We start from the raw sequence: 16,895 nt of genomic DNA, 5'->3' as shown, positions 1-16,895 counted from the left end.
AACCCCAAGAAAAGCAACGCTCCCAAGCCCCTGCAGAGCCTCCATTCCCCATTCTCCTAGCCTTGTGTTTTGGCACTTTCTATCGATTCCCAGCACTGAGCACATTTTTCAGCCAACCATTTCAATACAGCGTCAGTAGGAAGCTAACCAAACAATCCAAAAGCAAACAGCTTTCTCACAGCATTTTGTAACAACAGAAGGTCTCAAATGTTGTGCAGAAGTCCCAAATCAGACATCTCAGTCTGCAACCACCACAGGCTATATGCTCTGTGGTTCACCCATTCCCTGAAGGGCTGGTGGGCAGCAAGCAGGGCCGGAGCCACAGCCTTGTAAACACTTTTCAGAAAGGCAACAAGGATGGAACTGTTGGCCATGTGGGATCAACCCCTGCTGCCCACCCACACAACATACGCCCAAAGAGAGGTGGAAAAAACATGCACTTACTTTCCCAAATAGCAGTAACCCATGGCCGGTCAGATGTAAAGGCTTTCCTTCATTACCCAGAATAGAAACTGTATTTAAAAAAAAAAAAAAAAAAGGCAGATTTTACCAATTTAATTCCCCGAGACAGTTATCAAGAGCAACTTAAAGCAGCTTCAGCAAGGTTTACCATTCATTATTCATTACAAGATATCAAAATATGCATGGTAGCAACACCTTCTAAAGAAAAAAAATACACTGTCAGAGCAAAATGAGCACTTTTCTTTGACACATTGCAAGCCAAAAGAATGTGTTGATTTTGTTGGTTTATTTCCTGCTTGTTTTGTGTTTTTAAGATATCCTAACATAACACACAGAAGAGCAAAACAAGGTGATCAAGTTAGTATTCTATATGCCAAATGCACAAAGAGTCTATTTTGGGTTGGAAGACAAGGGACAACGAGCAATAGCCATTTGGTTAACATCTGCCGTTCTGGATGATCAGTTACAAGATGTAATTCTACAACATGGTGGAAAATGCAATGATAAAAGCAGGGAGGCAAAGCCTTTGGCTGCAGAAAATGAGGACAAACCCAAATACAGTACTGTGCGTGTAGGGGGAAAAAAAAAAAAAAAAAAAAAAAAAAAAAAAAAAAAAAAAAAGGAAAGGAAAAAAAAGCTACTTACCTTTGGAAACCCTCAGGTAGGAAGAGATCTCCAGCAAAACACCCTCACCTCCACTGCCAACCCTTAAATGAGGTCTGGGAAGGGGTGGATTCTGGCCCCAGACCTTCTGGTGACTCAGATACATTGTATGCACCTGAGCTCCCCTGGGTTGGCCCTGCCCTCCCACCAGATGCTCCATCAATGTTTCAAGCAGTGACAGCATTCCCACTACCCAAGGGCAGACAGGAATAATAAAGACATGAGCATTTCTTTAATTCAAACACGTTAAGACACATCTCAAACTCTGGATGCAGAATTTTTTTCTCCCTATCATTTCTTTATCCTCTGCATTGCCACACGTGGCGGAGTAGAAGATTTCATGTATTTGACATCATACTTCCAAGATAGAAATCTTACAGAGACCACTCCAGCACCACATTGTGATGCTCCTCAAAAGGCAGTAATATTAGCTTCAAACACTCTGCTAATCTTTCCACTCTCCCCAGCCTGTGCTGCTGCCATGTTTCTCTCCAGAGACCAGTGCATCTCCGTTGGAAAAACCAACAGGCAACAACCCACCAACGGGTATTTCCAGGGCTTGAGCTGTGGGTACTTCTCAAGGACTGATTTACTGCTAAATACTTGTGCAATCGGTGTTAGGCTCACTTCAAGCTATATTTCTGAGTGACTAAGAAAATGTAAACTGTGGTTGATATCGTATCCTACTCTTTTCTGCCCCTACGTCGTGATCACCACCAGCATTTCACAAGTAAAAACACCAAGGTACATTTAGTTAATCCAAATGAGATTACTGAAAACTCTACGCAGATTTTTTTAGTAATGAACATGTACGTAGGTAGTATATATGCATACATAGACACAAATCAATATCCATACAACTTTAACAGAGCTAGCAAGTCTCTTTACACCAAGTTACCACCCACAAACACGGACCTTCTTCCTTCAGGCACCTAGCCAACCTCACTTGAATAGAAAAGGATGGGAACAAGATAATACATGCTGGTGGTGTTTGAATGGAACTATTACTTCATTGTTAGCAGGAGTGTTATTTTGAATTTTTATCTTGCCGCAAACAATAGCAGAATATTCAAAATAGGCAAAGAATCTTGCACATTTTTCTCGACTCACCAATGACAGACTGTAACAGTGCTTCTTATTCAAAGACCTAAACTTGCAGATCCCAGAGTTCAGTTATCACAGTACCCTTATTATCAGTTAAGATAAACCAGCTGTCTGTAAGCTCAGATAAATCTAGTATCCCAGTCCAGGGCAATATGTTTTTAAAGCCAATGTATGCCAATGCTCTAGATGAGACTGTAAATGGAAACCTAAGCAAGATAATTTATGTATTTACATCATCTCCTGTTGTCTGATATACAAACCATTTCATCAAGAAGACTTCTTCCTTCTTATTTCTTCAGTACATTATTTACCACTAAAAAGCATCAAAATTACCAAGAGTAACAAAGAAAAATAGTATTATGCATCTGTATAAAAAAAAAAAAAGAAAGCACTCATGGAAAGGCAGATCAAGCAGTTAGTCAAAAATAAATATAAAACCTGGCTATAAGCTAATTACTTTTATCTTAAATATCATCATTACTACATCACAGAGAGAGTAAATTTTACAAGTGGTATATCAAACTACAAATTCCTAACTCTCAAATCAACTCTTATAAAACAAAATATAAAGGCAATTTCCTCCATGAAAAGCTTTAAAATAAATGAAGTTATGTTGGATTGCAAACATCTCCATACAAAGAATGCTTCTTTTCTAAGATGAGAAAAAAAAAAGAAAAGAAAGGGAGACATTTAACTGTATAATTACAAAAAAATTGTATCACAAGGAGAAGTAAATCTAGCTCTGAACATATGGAAAATTACGCTTGGAATTGATTAAACATGAAATAAAGCAATACTCCAAAAGGTTGGAGTGCAAATTCATAATCTCTGAAAGATGACAGTTTATTTACCACACCAGGCACAGTAGTTCTGCCAGCTTCTGCAGGCTGCCTCCCACCTTGCCACCCATAACCACGCTGGGGAATAATGCACAGTGGTATTTCTGGTTCCTAGCAGGCTTATCATTATTTTCAGAATACTTTGATTAATAATTTATTTATTTATTTATTTATTTATATTAACACTGAAAAATGAATTAGAACTCTAAGAAGCTTTCTCTGCTCTCTAGAAATTGGAATGATGTTATACAATCTCAGCAAAACAAGTCATAATGTGTCTGTTATTAACGATTCTGGTCATTGCTCCTGTACAGAAAAACACAGCAACAGAACAAAGATTGTCTGTGTTTAGATCACACAAGCGGGTCAAGGAATGCCCATTTGTGGTAGGCTGATGGCATTCCGGTGATCTTTAGTCCACAACAATCCTATTAAATTTGTGACCTTTATTGGGATTTGCTCATGAGACATCTGATGAAGTTTCTCTTGATATCAACAGCAATCTTGCTACCGACTTCAAAAGGGGATCCAAATCCAGACTCAAAAGATGAAAGCTTAGAGTAAGCCGCTCATTTTTCTAAGTCAGATGCTCTGTCATTGTGCTTCAATATGCAGCATAAATGGCTTCCCCTCTGGAAATGAGAGACCACGTCTCCTTGGCTGACAGCGACGCCTTAAAATAAACTTCCTGAACAAGGCACAGGCTTCTTCACAGCTGCTATGTGAAGTCCTAGGAAGAATGTTGGTAGCTGCCATCTACAAATTCAATCCTATTACAGAGTTGACACTAAAAGATTAAAATGAATTCTTTCCACAAACATAACACAAGCAATTCACATCCAGAGAATACCTTATTTCAATGTCTTGACTGGAACTAATGCAGCCAGAGGATCATCTATCATAACCTGTAGCCCTGAGATGAAATGACATGGAGATTTTGAAGGGCGTGAGGTGGATGGATATAGACTGCGGGTGAGAGGTAGAGCAGGCAAGAACAGAATCTATCCGTTCGTGAAACAGGAGACCACAAATGGATAACAGAGATTCAAAGGGTTTTGCTCTTTCAAGTGCCATCAGTTGAATTGTGATAACGCTCACGAGAAATGGAACAGATTTGCTGGAAGCAGTAATGATGAATACAGAACATCCTTACAACTTCTGAGAAATCTGCTTAATGCTAAGCTTGTTGATTTCAAGGAAATGACAAAAATAATTTAAATGTTTTCATACATTTTTGTAGAGACCTGCAAAACCATGTCAACCATGTGTGCTTTATCCAACTACGCAACTATGGAAGAAAGCCTATCCCCTGGATTTTGACACTTCAGTTACATTTTCTTTTCTCTCTCTTTTTTTTTTTTTTTTGTGCTCCATCAGGTCTGGGAAATGCAAAAGGGTCAGTGTAGTTGTTGCTGATTTTTGACCATTTTTGGTCAAAGATACTCAGACATTTTTGAGAACCAGCTGCTAAGGTAGATTGAAGGCATGCTTCTCTTAGGAGTTGTTGAAAGGGCTGAACTGTCTTTGAACAGGGCAGCTTAGCACAGCAGTAAGTATGCTTGTCAGTGCAGAAATAACAAAAGTTTTCCTGGAAGCTAGCTGTATTGTACAAAGGATTTGTTGTTACTGAATTTTGTGTGCAAAAATCACACGTTTAGCATAACAGTATTGTGTGTGATGTAAAGCTGAAAAATTAGTTAGTTGTAAACATCTGATGTTTTCTCAAGCCATTTAATCTTCTAATAGCTTCAGTATTCAGAAGCTCATGAGAATAGATACCTAATTAGTTTTCCAGTATTCCATTTGTGCCAATTCCGTAATGTTCTGTTTTGTAACTGGCACAGAGCATAGATGGGGAGATGCAACATTTCTGTAGAAAGATAAATGCAGTATTTTAGAAGGTGGACACAAGGACTCACCGTGTCACATGCAATGATGCTATCTGAAATGCTCAGACAGACCCAGGAAGAAAATCAATTTGTACGTTCTTACAGCACAAAAAGTGATGAGAAATAGCCAGTGCGAACTTGTCAAGAACAGATCATATCAAAACAATCTAATTTCCTTCCTTGACAGGATAACCAGCCCAGTGACTAGCAGAGAGCAGCTGGAGTGACAAATCTTAACTAGGTTAAAGCTGTTTGGTCTGTCAGAGAGAAATTCTTTAATAGAGCCGAAGAAAGCATCCTCCGCAGGGAAGCACCGTAAGGGGAATGAAAAATCAGATGGATATCCCTAATGGAGTCATGGCAGCCAGTGCTTGGAGCCCATGTTATCAAGTGGGACTGTAAGAATCTGTGCTATATGCTGCCCAGTGCATTCAGTATTCCATTAACATCATCAGTAATGGTATAAATTCCACATGAGAGACTTGGGAATGTTACCAGAGTGGGTGGAGATGTACTCAGGAAGACAGTATTTAAATTCAAAGTGTTCTTAACAAACTTAAAAATAACGGGACAAAATTCAAATTAGGCATGTGGATGACGAGTCTGGAGCACAGCTAGCAAACACACTGACACAACCAGAGGGACTTGGTGAGCAGGGGTGTAGTGGGTCATAGTATGAGCCCATAATGTGACTCAGCGTGACTGCTAAAAATAAAACCTAAAAAAATAAAAAAATAAACTACTTTCAGTGGTGAGCAAGAGAAATGAAAAATACTAGAAGACTCCTGCAAGCACACACTGCAATTGTTTTGACACACAAATCCAGAGAGGAGAGATTACGACAGAAATCCATCACTCCTTCATTAAAACTTTTCAATAGCTATTGCTGAAATACACAGCACAAATATTGAGGTACCTCATCTGTGGTTGATCCTAAGTGATATCTCAGGTCTCTTCTAGGCCTTGTCTTAATGATGTTTTTTCTAATAAGCAAAACAAATCCCTTCACTGAAATTCTTCATTGCATAAAATAGATGTAAACGTGGAAAGGCTTACCCAACAGACTTGGGAAGAAAAACAACTTAATGAGATAATCTGTGTTATTCATAATCAAAATGAAAAACTATTTAATCTGCAAGCAGCTGAAAATAAATTATCTAACATTCTAGTCCAGAGAAGCATACACCATGGAAAGATAACACAGAAAAAAATCACAGGAGAGCTTCTATCATTGATAATGAGAAAAAAAAAAAGAAAAAAAAAAAAGAGGAAAGAATTCTGCTACTAATTCAGCTTTAATATCCAGTAACCAAGGGAAATATCCTTTCTCAGTTACTGAAAAAAAAATAAAAAATAAAAAGAATACATGTATCAGACTTCCAAGAGAGCTAAAATGAATTAAGTATCACATAACGATGATAAGAAAGGCCTTAATACTCAAAAAAGTATTTCAAAATATTTTAGCATCCTGGCACCGACCCCAGTAGCTGGGTCTGGCATCAGACTTGTTAAACACAGGCTAATCATGTCTTCCATAGGAGACCATATCAACTGTCCATAAGAAATTGAAACTCACTGTTATAGGGGCTATGATTATTTATTTATTTCTTTAAATGAAGTCTCCTTCGAGTTCTTTGCAAGCGGAGACGATTGAAATTACTTCATTTGTACAAATGATACATAAGCTCTACTGAAAATCTGTGTGCCAAAGGGTCCTCCCACTTGTATCTGCCAAAGGCCAAGTGAGACAGTATTGCTCTGGGTGTGATACTAGCAAATGAGCTGAACGACTCACAGGAAGGGATGCTGTTGGAACTGGATTCCTTACCTGTCTCTGCCATCAGCTCGGGATAACACCTGACATAAATAGCTAAGCAGAGAACCACTGCCTTCTTTGGGAATTAAAGTTATTGATATCAGCCATGTTTTTGGACTCCTTCACATTCTATGAAGAAGGAAAAGTACTAAATAACCGTTACTTTTACACGAAGTGTGAATTACACGAAGTGCAAAGAATACAGTACTACAAGAGCATTCCTGAAACTTGGCACCCTACTTTAAGTACCTCGTTCAACATCTAGCCTGCAAACCAAGTTGCTGCAAAATAATCTAATGATGTCCAACTCCCCATAGTACAGACCATCTATGGATGCTAAAGTAGGCTGAAAATAGATGAGGTAGTAATCACAAATGGTTAACACTGACTGCAGAAATAAGAGGGTTCACACAAAGCTATTATTTTGGCATACAAAAAATAGGTGACTGCACACAAAAAGAATTTGTCATTCAAACTGCAGCCTTGTGGCAGGTAAGACCATGAGACATGGCACCTATCTCACTTATCTACACATTACCTTGGATAGCACTGAGCCTAATTTTCAGCTAATAAAAAATTATAATGAAATTTAACATACTTAGTTCAGCTGAGAATCACAAATTCTCATCTCCTTGGAACCAAAAATTAAAATAAAATGCCATTTCTAACAGCCACTTTGAAATTTACTCTTCTTACACCTTGCACTAAGATACACATGAGGCCCTGACAATTTCTAGGGATGGCAGCAATCTCCAATGCTACCTTACATACATGGCACATCAGCTTATGTATTAAGAAGTGAGTTGGGTAATGCATTTTTGGTAGCCAGATCATTCTGGCCACTGAAATAAGTTAGTCGGATTAAATCAAGATCAGGTACTGCCAGGTTGTGGCTGACTCTTCTGCACAAAGACAGCAGGGTAGGAAGGAGTAGGAAGGAGAGCCTCATCCCTGTGTTGCTGCTGGGAAACCACCACTGGGCTACCAGTGCTCTGCACACCTAACTGCTGCCTCCCACACTGGCGTTGCCAGGGAAACATGGAACTAAGTGAAAACAAAACAAAACAAACAAAAAAAAAAATAAAACCAAAACAGCACAGAGGAAAACAAAGGCAAGCCAAACCGAAAAACCTGAGAAGACATTACCTTGCGCTATGGGAAATCCCAAAAGCACATAACCACTAACCGGGTGCTGGTGGCTGCTGCACTAAGAGATTGCTGCAACAGTGTGTAGTAGTACTAACAGGACACTTTTCCAAGAAATAAATGCTGACATGTGAGAAAGGCTCAACAGCCATCAGCATCAAATCACAAGCTACCCTGTCACCTGCTGGTTATGAGAAAAGGAGGGCAAAGAGATGTGGAATTGCTTGAAGGAGAGGAAATATGTGGGGCACAGTTTCCTATTCTCTCTGCTTTTTCTCTCTGCTTGATGTTTCACACCCAAAACACTGGAGTACAGCCAAATACTCACTGTTAAAAATAAATAAACGAAGAACAGCTGTAATGTGGGATACTTAAGACATCCAAAGAAGGAGATGCATTCTGGGCTTAAGGCAAAGGAAAATCCCTCCTTACCATGACGATTTGCCCAGAGCAGAGCATTCTTCTCTCAGAAACAGGATTGCAAGCAAACCCTTCAAAAAAGAAGACACCCCTATCATCTGCATTTGGTTTGTTTTGATGTAGGTGCTTGTGCACAAGCAAGTGAAAGCAATTTCTTTTAAACAACGGTCTCCACTCAGTTTTCAGTCAGCAAAAACTGTCTTTATTATAAATTTTACTCCCTCTTAGAACAACTCACAGATTTGGAAGCCTCTCTACACAGTGCCCAGCCCGAAGACAAGAAGACAGAGCTTCTGGCTCAGGCTTCCCTACAGACTTTCTGCAGTGATGTGGAACGGTGACCAAGCAGTGTTAGGGTTCTTTTGGTCCCATTTGTCACAAAGCTTAACTTTGTTGAAGTCACTTTTCAAAAGATCAGCCTTTCACATCCACCAGGAAAACAACATGTCACTGAGAACAACAACAACATCGTCATTCATTCTGGAAGCAGAGGTCACCGCCTGCTGGCCCTCAGCCCAGATCCCAAATTGCCAGTGCTTATTTAGTAAGTTTGTATTACCAGCAGGGCAATATTTTATTAGTATGCTATTTCAGACTCTGCCAGGCTTTTCGCAGCTAAACAACATGTGCCAAGCCTAGGCTTTTCTTAACTTCCCTTTCACTTCAGTCCAGTGAAGCATCCTGGCTGCAACACCAGCCTCCCTTTTTTCCAGAAGTATTCTAGCATCCTCTTTCATACTGCCTTTTTTCTTGGAATGAAGCCTCAACCTGTTCACCTTCTTCCACACTATCACTTTCAGGCACCTTTTGTATTAATTCCTGTGTTGTATCTATAGGAATAATTTTGCCAGCAAAGAGTTTGGAAATGCTGAAGAAATCATTTGGTGCTTTCCAGGCTGGATTTTTCTCAGCTGAGCTGCTGGGTTTTTCCTTTCAGAAATAGCCATAGTTGGTTTTTTTCCACAGCTTCTGCTTTGGTCACGTGGAGTGACTGCCAGAAGACCCACTCTCTTCTGTGGATCCTCGTTCTGCTCTGAAGGACATTAAAAGGCTATGCCCAGAGGGAATAGCTGAGTGCAAGAGGTCATACACTGATTACTCCCACTGAATGAACATACCAGCAGAACTCCCCAGAAATAAAACAAAAATGTCCACTACATTTTGACACAGCTTTTCATCTTTAATTTCAGTAATAGACAAAAGATAGTTCGTCATTAATGCAAAGATAAAGTAATTCACGAGTGATTACATTTGGTTTTAGAGGCAAATAATCTTCCACTGTGATACAAGTATACATATTTGTGTTAAGAAAAATGATCAAAAATGGAGATAGTGCCTCCTGAAAATTTGTTTGTCCTGAAAATTTGCCTCGCTCAAAACTTGCAAACGTTGAGTCCGTGCCAAGCAATCCTTTTCACCAAGGAAATCCCCAGTAATAGCTCATTTCCTGAAGAGTGCAGCAGTTCTGCAGCCAGAAGCTCCCCTTCTGATTTGCAAACAGGAATCCCTTTAAAAACAAAGAGCGGTAGACTCAATACAAGGAATTTAACTTCCATATTGAGGATCACAAGACTTCTACATGATGAAACACAGGAACATAGGCATAACACAGCCCTGCTAATTACATGCACTGTTCTACTTTTCAGTACTGAAATCCAAATGTTTGCTAGGACACGAAAATGAAACTGTAATTAATAAATGAAGAAAATATATGTTCCATCCTCCAATTCTCCAAGAATTCTTCAGAAAAATAAGAAATAAAAATCCATGTCTATATAGCTGCAGATAGTGAATCAGAGGGAAAGAAGCTGACACACAGCCATATTCATCCATCTTATTCCACAAGGGTGTTCGGAAACTGGACTTGATGCAACTTATTTCCTCAGACAATGCGAAGATTACATTTAGTCAGATTTATTGCACCAGGATATCTATGTCTAACTGCCAGCGTGTCTCACTGCATGTTCTGCAATTATTACGGTTAATTAAACATTGTACTTCTTATAAATGAACAAATTCTGCAACACTTGAAGAGGGGCCCACAGCCTTTGCAGCAAACTTTTGCCATCAGTGGCACACAGCTGTTCTGTGTTCAGATGGCCAAAACTTTTATTGCCAGATGTTGCATCCATATAGCTGGCATCTGTAGTGCGGCACCACCTGGCCTAACCGTGATGGGCCCTGGCAGAGATGGGACCATGCAAGTTAGGACCTAATATTTACATCTTCATTTTACATGGCAAAATTCTGAAAAGTATTCTTTTGACGATGCCACAATAAGATGTGTGATATGAAAACATGTCTTCAACAAGCTGCATAAAATCTATGGGAATTTCTTAGTCTGCGGTGACTGTTAGTAACAACAAAATAAAGGAGCTCACACTGAAGCCATATGTAAGAGGAGACTTGGTCTCTCTCTGTCCGTGTTTGTAAAAACTGAGCATGTAACGAAATAGGATGAAACAGGGGCTGGACTAAAAACTACTTCTAGCATGAAACAAGAGCTAGAGAAATCACACGCTTCCACTTCGTGAGCTAGGCCTTATCCTGTAAGCAAAGCAGGTAAAGAGAAATTCATCTCCATTTTACAGGAAAGGCTACGATGGTAGCAGTAACAGTCCATGTTTTCCTAGTGCAACACCAGGTTTATTGTTTTTTCGAAGTCTGACTGACAGCCAAATTTAGTTCCAATCCAATTGTCATGATGATTAGGATTAACAGGATTTTCTTTCAGAAACTACTCTTTCTCAAACTTACTCTGAAATGACAAGTTCCATCGAGGAATCAAAGGTAATCTTCAGAAAGCCACAAATCAGACGTCATGTGATGATATCACGGGTCTTATTTTAGAGTGCTTCTGCTTTCCTACTTTAAATAAAGCTGAAAGGGAACACAGTTTGATTCACAATATATAAGAAATTGTTCCAGTAAGATAACAAGCATTATTCAAAATAATTCAAAAAATAAATCATTTGAAATAAAAAATACAAGATTTCCTGCATACTGAATACATATCATGACTGTCCCTTTTATTTTAAATTTTACAAGTCCAAGTTGACTTTAAAAATAAGATACAAGTTTCAACATCAAATAATGCTTTGTGCAAGTACAGTTCAACCTTTATAACCCTCTTTCTAGAGTGACAGCAGATCAGTAGGATACAGCAACCACCACCTTCTCCAGGCTACAGTGTTATCTGTCATTTGTACAATAGCACACGGCCATTGTGAACACAACCACTCCATCACAGAGAAGGCTATGAACTTTGAAGGTCTTCCCCAGCAGCAGCCAGTTGACAGAAAAGGTCTGTGCAGTATTTACCACATCCACTCCATCCCTCTTCCTGCTGGACTTCCGAGAAACCAACTCTGATAACTTCCTGCCCATCAAACAATACAATTTTTGCTATTCAGCAGCTCACAGTCCTCAACTCACTGGAAACTCACTGTTCTACTACTAGATATGGAGGTTAGTGGCCCTGCCTGCAGAAGGAGGGTAGGAGCTTGATGTTCCTTGAGACCCCTTTCAACCTAAGCGAAGTCTACGAAACACGAAATTGTTCAACTCCATGGACTTTTCATCCTTTCCTGAAGTTTTATTTGCCTTCCTATTTCTAACTACTGAATCTATAGCACTGAGGAATCTTTGTAACAAACCAGCACTGTGTAGGAGGTGACACCAGGATAACTTTTAGCATCATAATGAAGTACAAGTCAAAATATAGACGCTATGTAGTTATAAAAAATGCAATGAAATCTATATTCATATGGCATTGTGCCCTAACATTGCTCAAAGATAACGCGCTATCAAAACTAAACTGCAACAGTAACATTCTGACCTGAACTCTATTGGCAAACACACAGAGTCAATCTTCACACATGAAAAAAAAATGATTCTTCTAAAGCCAGGCACATCCAACGGCAAAAAAAAAACGCTTCTCTGTGTTCCCACAGAGAAGTATTAATCACTACCTGCCTACTGAAGACACCTCTTTTGTTCAACATGAGTCTAACAGCTTTCTTGGGAGGTATACAATTCTAATTTTAAGCTTGCAGCATACATGGGTCTTTTTTGTCAGGAAAAAAACCCACATCTGTTTGCTCTCAGCATTGAAGAGCACAGGTAAATTTATAGACTCTATTCGGGGAATTATTTTTTACATTACTGTAATATCTCAGGAAGGGAGTTGCAGCAGAAGAGCCACTGGTATTGTGTTCTCTAATACTAAGTATTATCTTCACTTCTTCAAAAACATCCCCCAAAATTCAGCAGTTCCCTTGGGATTTTATTTGCTTTTGTTTTCCCCCAAGCCAAGTATATTCAAGTAAGTGGAAGGATGGTGAAAAACAAAACAAACAAACAAAAAAAAACAAACAAAAAAAGCACGAGAACTTTTCACTCCCACAGAAGTTTCCCACTTCTCTAAAAACATGCATATCGCTGTGTTTTTACACTTGTTAGAGGTTCCACTACATCACATTTTGAAGGGGACGGGGGTTTCCGCATTCTCTGAGTGCTGGTGTATTGCATTGTCTGTGCTAGCAGGAAGCTTTTCTCTTCACCAAAAAGGAAACCGGCTGCCTTTGCTGTTTTTTTCTTAAGTCACAGCCTTATTTAACTCTTTATTAGACCCAGCTTCCATGAAAACTGAGCTCGTTCAGTGTTTTCAAGGGCAATGCGTGCTTGCAAGAGGTAGGATGAGCAACGACAGAGCAAGTACTAGTGGCATCCATGCACATGCCCAACTCATAATGCAGCAACCACAACAGGTCAGTTCTCACTAGCTGAAGGTCAGGGCCAACTCGGCTCTAGAATTGCTTGTGAATCTTATGTAGGCTATGGTATTAAAAGGTTTTATCTGATTCTCAAGTGAGTTGCAGTAGGTCCTGCTCGAGGTTCTTCAGTGTCATCCTCAGCAGGAAGAACCTCCCCTCAGTGAAAGTCAGTACGAGTGGCATTAGAGCACTTGGGTTTTCCAAGCAAAAAAAGTCTTTACAAGGAAGCTACATAAACATAGCTGGCTTCCGAGAAAGCTTACTTACTGCTAACACAACCTAAATACAAATGTGTGTTCTTACTGCGTTAGGTTCTGATGGCTTTTGCTGACACAGGCTTGCCAGAACATCAGTGAATTATTTATATGGAAGTCATCTTCATCCTCAAAGTCATTAGAGAAGCTCTCCTGAGTCAGGAACATAGTTATTGATTTACTTTTATTTTCCTGCCTTAAAGTTCTACCAAAAAACAAAATCACATTTTCACTTTGCTTCCAGGCAAAATCTGCAGCTGTTAACATGGAATTGAAGCAGCATTTCTTCACTCATCTTGCTAACAAGGCAAACCCTTGGATCATGCTAAAGAACAATGTACAATGTACATCCAATCCAAAATTGCATTTCTCATTTTTCTTCCTCATTTTGTACCTTTCCTTACATTTGGATAATAAAAATCAAGGGAATCATATTTTGCTTGGAAAGCAGACAGAAATGTTGGTTTAAATTTACCAAAGGAAAGACCACAAGAGGCCAAAGAGTTTTTTAAAAGTTGGTTTAAGCAAACAGGAAACAAAGCTAATTGGTGACAATGAACCACTGTGGAAAAATCAGACCTGAAGTTGCTAGTATGTGAAGATTTGGTCCTCAGATTTTTATGGCCATGGACTTGCCATACACAGCACAAATTCCCTACATTAATACCAGAGAATACATACAAGCTACTGGAGTAAGGAATAACTGTATAACCACAGGCATTTTGTAGGCACAACAGAGATCTGCTGAAAGCAGTCCTCAAGCTCCCTTATCAGTGGTTGCAGCTAAAGGCATGCTCTTCCTAGCTATGCTTTCTTTAGAAGGGAAACCTACATTTACAGTCACAGGAATTCAGTACTCATCGGTTACTTGAATCAGGAGAGGACAAAAGAAAAAATATCTCCAAATAAAAAGAAAAAAATGTGAGGTTATTTTGACACAAAAGTAAATTAAGATTTTTTTTCCCCTCCTCTTGTCATGCCTCTCTTAAAAGGCAAACTATTTTAAGTTCCTTATGTCCTGGGCTGCACTGAAAAAGGGCTGGCCAGCAGGGAGGCCAAGGAGGTTGTGGATGCCCCACCCATGGAGGCAGTCAAGGCCAGGCTGGATGTGGCTCTGGGCAGCCTGGTCTGCTGGTTGGGGACCCTGCACATAGCAGGGAGTTGGAACTAGATGGTCATTGTGGCCCTTTCCAACCCAGGCCATTCTGTGATTCTACGATTCATTAACAAGAATAAAATAAAAAGTGAAATGCCTTGAAACCACAAACACCAGCACCCAACTCAGAATCACAATTTAAGTTCACCTCAGTAACACAGCAACATTGAAGAAAACCCAGAGTCTTACTAAAAAGCAATGAGAGTCTGTTCCAAAGCTGATCTGCAGTAAATTATCTCTATAGTTATTATAACTATATTTCAGGTAGGTGCCGACAAAATGGTTGCCAGTTTCTTTATATATTTATTTTTACGTCACGTTTAAGACGGCTTAGTAGAAATACGTAGTTAATGATTTATCCATCATTCTGATGAGATATGATTGTGCTGTCAGTTCCCTTTGTGCTGCCATTGTACTCCTCAAGAAAAAGAGGTTTGTAATTCTTCTATCACGGTAACTGCACTAAGGAATAAAATCATAAATTCCAAAGCCTCTGTTAAACACTTTTCAGCATGTACTTTAATAATCAGTCAATTTAGCAATGTGAATTATATTGATATTATTCTAGGTATTACTTCTCAGTGGCTGTTACAAGGCTTGAGGGTTTTATTTTATTGGGGTGGTGGCATTTGTTTGCTTGTATTAAAATTTTTGCTTTTATCCCCTTTTTGATATACTGGAATTTGTGCTATTTCCTCATTCTTACAATCTTCATCTCTTTTAAAACTATGCATGTCAAATCTTATTCTGATTCTATAATGCATTTTCAGTGGCAAATAACACTCTATTCTGAATTGTAACCCATTGCATCCCTCCTTTTAAGGGGAAGAAGGCAAGACACATGACAAAAATCACAGAGTGAAATAGCTGGAAGTCCACCCACTGGGAAAGGCTGGATGGCAGAACCACTGTGCAATGCTGCTGTAAAGAAATGCAAAGTAAGTATAATTTTACTTACGATTCTTACAGAAAAGTTTCTTTCTTATTTGAAAGCACTGATGCAGACTAATTTCTAGTTAGAGATTTATATTGCTCCCAAGTCACACTGGCCATTCTTGTACTTGAATAAAAATCAGTGTCAGTGTTAAACGACAGTAATCAGGTGCAGAAAGAAACTGGGACTGATCCGAAGCCTGGCTGTGGGTTGGGAAATGCAGGCTCATGACAGTGAGCAGCAGCAGTGGCTCACTGTACAGTGCCGCGTTGCTGGTATACGCTCCCAGCACTTTTCTAATCCACCCCAAAGTTTAGATGAAGAGACTCATTAGGGACTCATTAGATCACCCCTAAACACACACCTATTGCTGGGAGAAGTCCAACATTTCCTTTCCCGTGCTGTTGCTTGTCTTGGATACCATCCGTTTGCACAAAGTATGTCATTCTCTGTTAATGATGACACCTTTGTGTCTTCTTCCTCATTTCCTATGGCCATCTTCTAGTTTTCCTGTTCTCCTCATTTCTACGTAGTTATTTCTGTATCATTATACAAAATCTGAAGCAAAAGGTAAATAGTAATTTTGTTTAAAATGACATGCCAACTTCATCAAGTACAAATTAACATCACCTACACAGAAAATTCCTTTTGCTATTTTCTGATTTACCTCTGTTTGCAATAATTAATACAGGAGACATGTGGATATAGATAATTCATTCTTGACTATGTCTAGATTCTATGATTCTATGACTTATCTTTATTATTTTATTTGCTAAGGATAAGCATGATACTGTGTGGGAAGCCCATTCAGGTTTGTAATCAGAACATTTAGCATTGTTTCTTTATGATTTAACTGATCTTCTGAAAGTGCATGGCATACTGTGGATATTGTTGTGAAAAACTGAAGTATAAAGAAAGGTCACTTTAAAAGTGATTAAAAAAAAAGAAAAGAAAATCCAACACATTTAATTCCAGATTATTGCCTCCTAGCTGTCAGTTTTCCATAGAAAATATTGTAGTTGCCAGGTACTTTTGTATCTCTATCCCAAAAGAAAATCCAGCTGAAACATCAAGAGAAATGCTGCTCTTAAGTCATACCAAACCAAACCAAAAGAGATTTTAGCAGTGATGATACAAAGCAGCAAGCCAAAGAGAAATTCCTTCCCCAAAATCACTTCCTCTCTTTCACATCATCTGTACACTGCCCTGTCTGGCATGTGAGTTCCTATAAGTCTATATATAGGGTAAGCAGCAGAACAGCCCTGGTTTCACTGCAGTTTAATAAAGCCCGAGGCAGGATGGAAGTTCCCAGAGCCACCTGACACCTACGTAGTGGAAGACTGGGGCAGTCAGAATTTCCTCTTGGGTGCTGCCACCCCTATCACTTTCTGTTTGTGGGGGTATAACTGTAATGGAAACCACAGCACTTGCCACAGG

General features: G+C 39.2%; 1 protein-coding gene across 1 annotated transcript in view; it reads left to right on the top strand.

The window, feature by feature from the left end:
- Positions 1–15,420: 15,420 nt before the first annotated feature.
- The window catches only part of RASGEF1A (RasGEF domain family member 1A), a gene marked incomplete at both ends in the record, with an annotated part of 42,684 nt that continues 41,209 nt past the window's right edge, over positions 15,421–16,895 (top strand). The window contains one exon of the mRNA XM_079535479.1: positions 15,421–15,462. Coding sequence (XP_079391605.1) covers positions 15,421–15,462 — 42 coding nt within the window. The remainder of the gene's footprint in view (positions 15,463–16,895) is intronic.

This window comes from Tetrao urogallus (genome assembly GCF_951394365.1).
Source record: "Tetrao urogallus genome assembly, chromosome: 5".
NCBI lineage: Eukaryota > Metazoa > Chordata > Aves > Galliformes > Phasianidae > Tetrao > Tetrao urogallus.
Note: the sequence above shows the minus strand (reverse complement) of the source record. Positions and strands in the feature narration are given on the sequence as shown.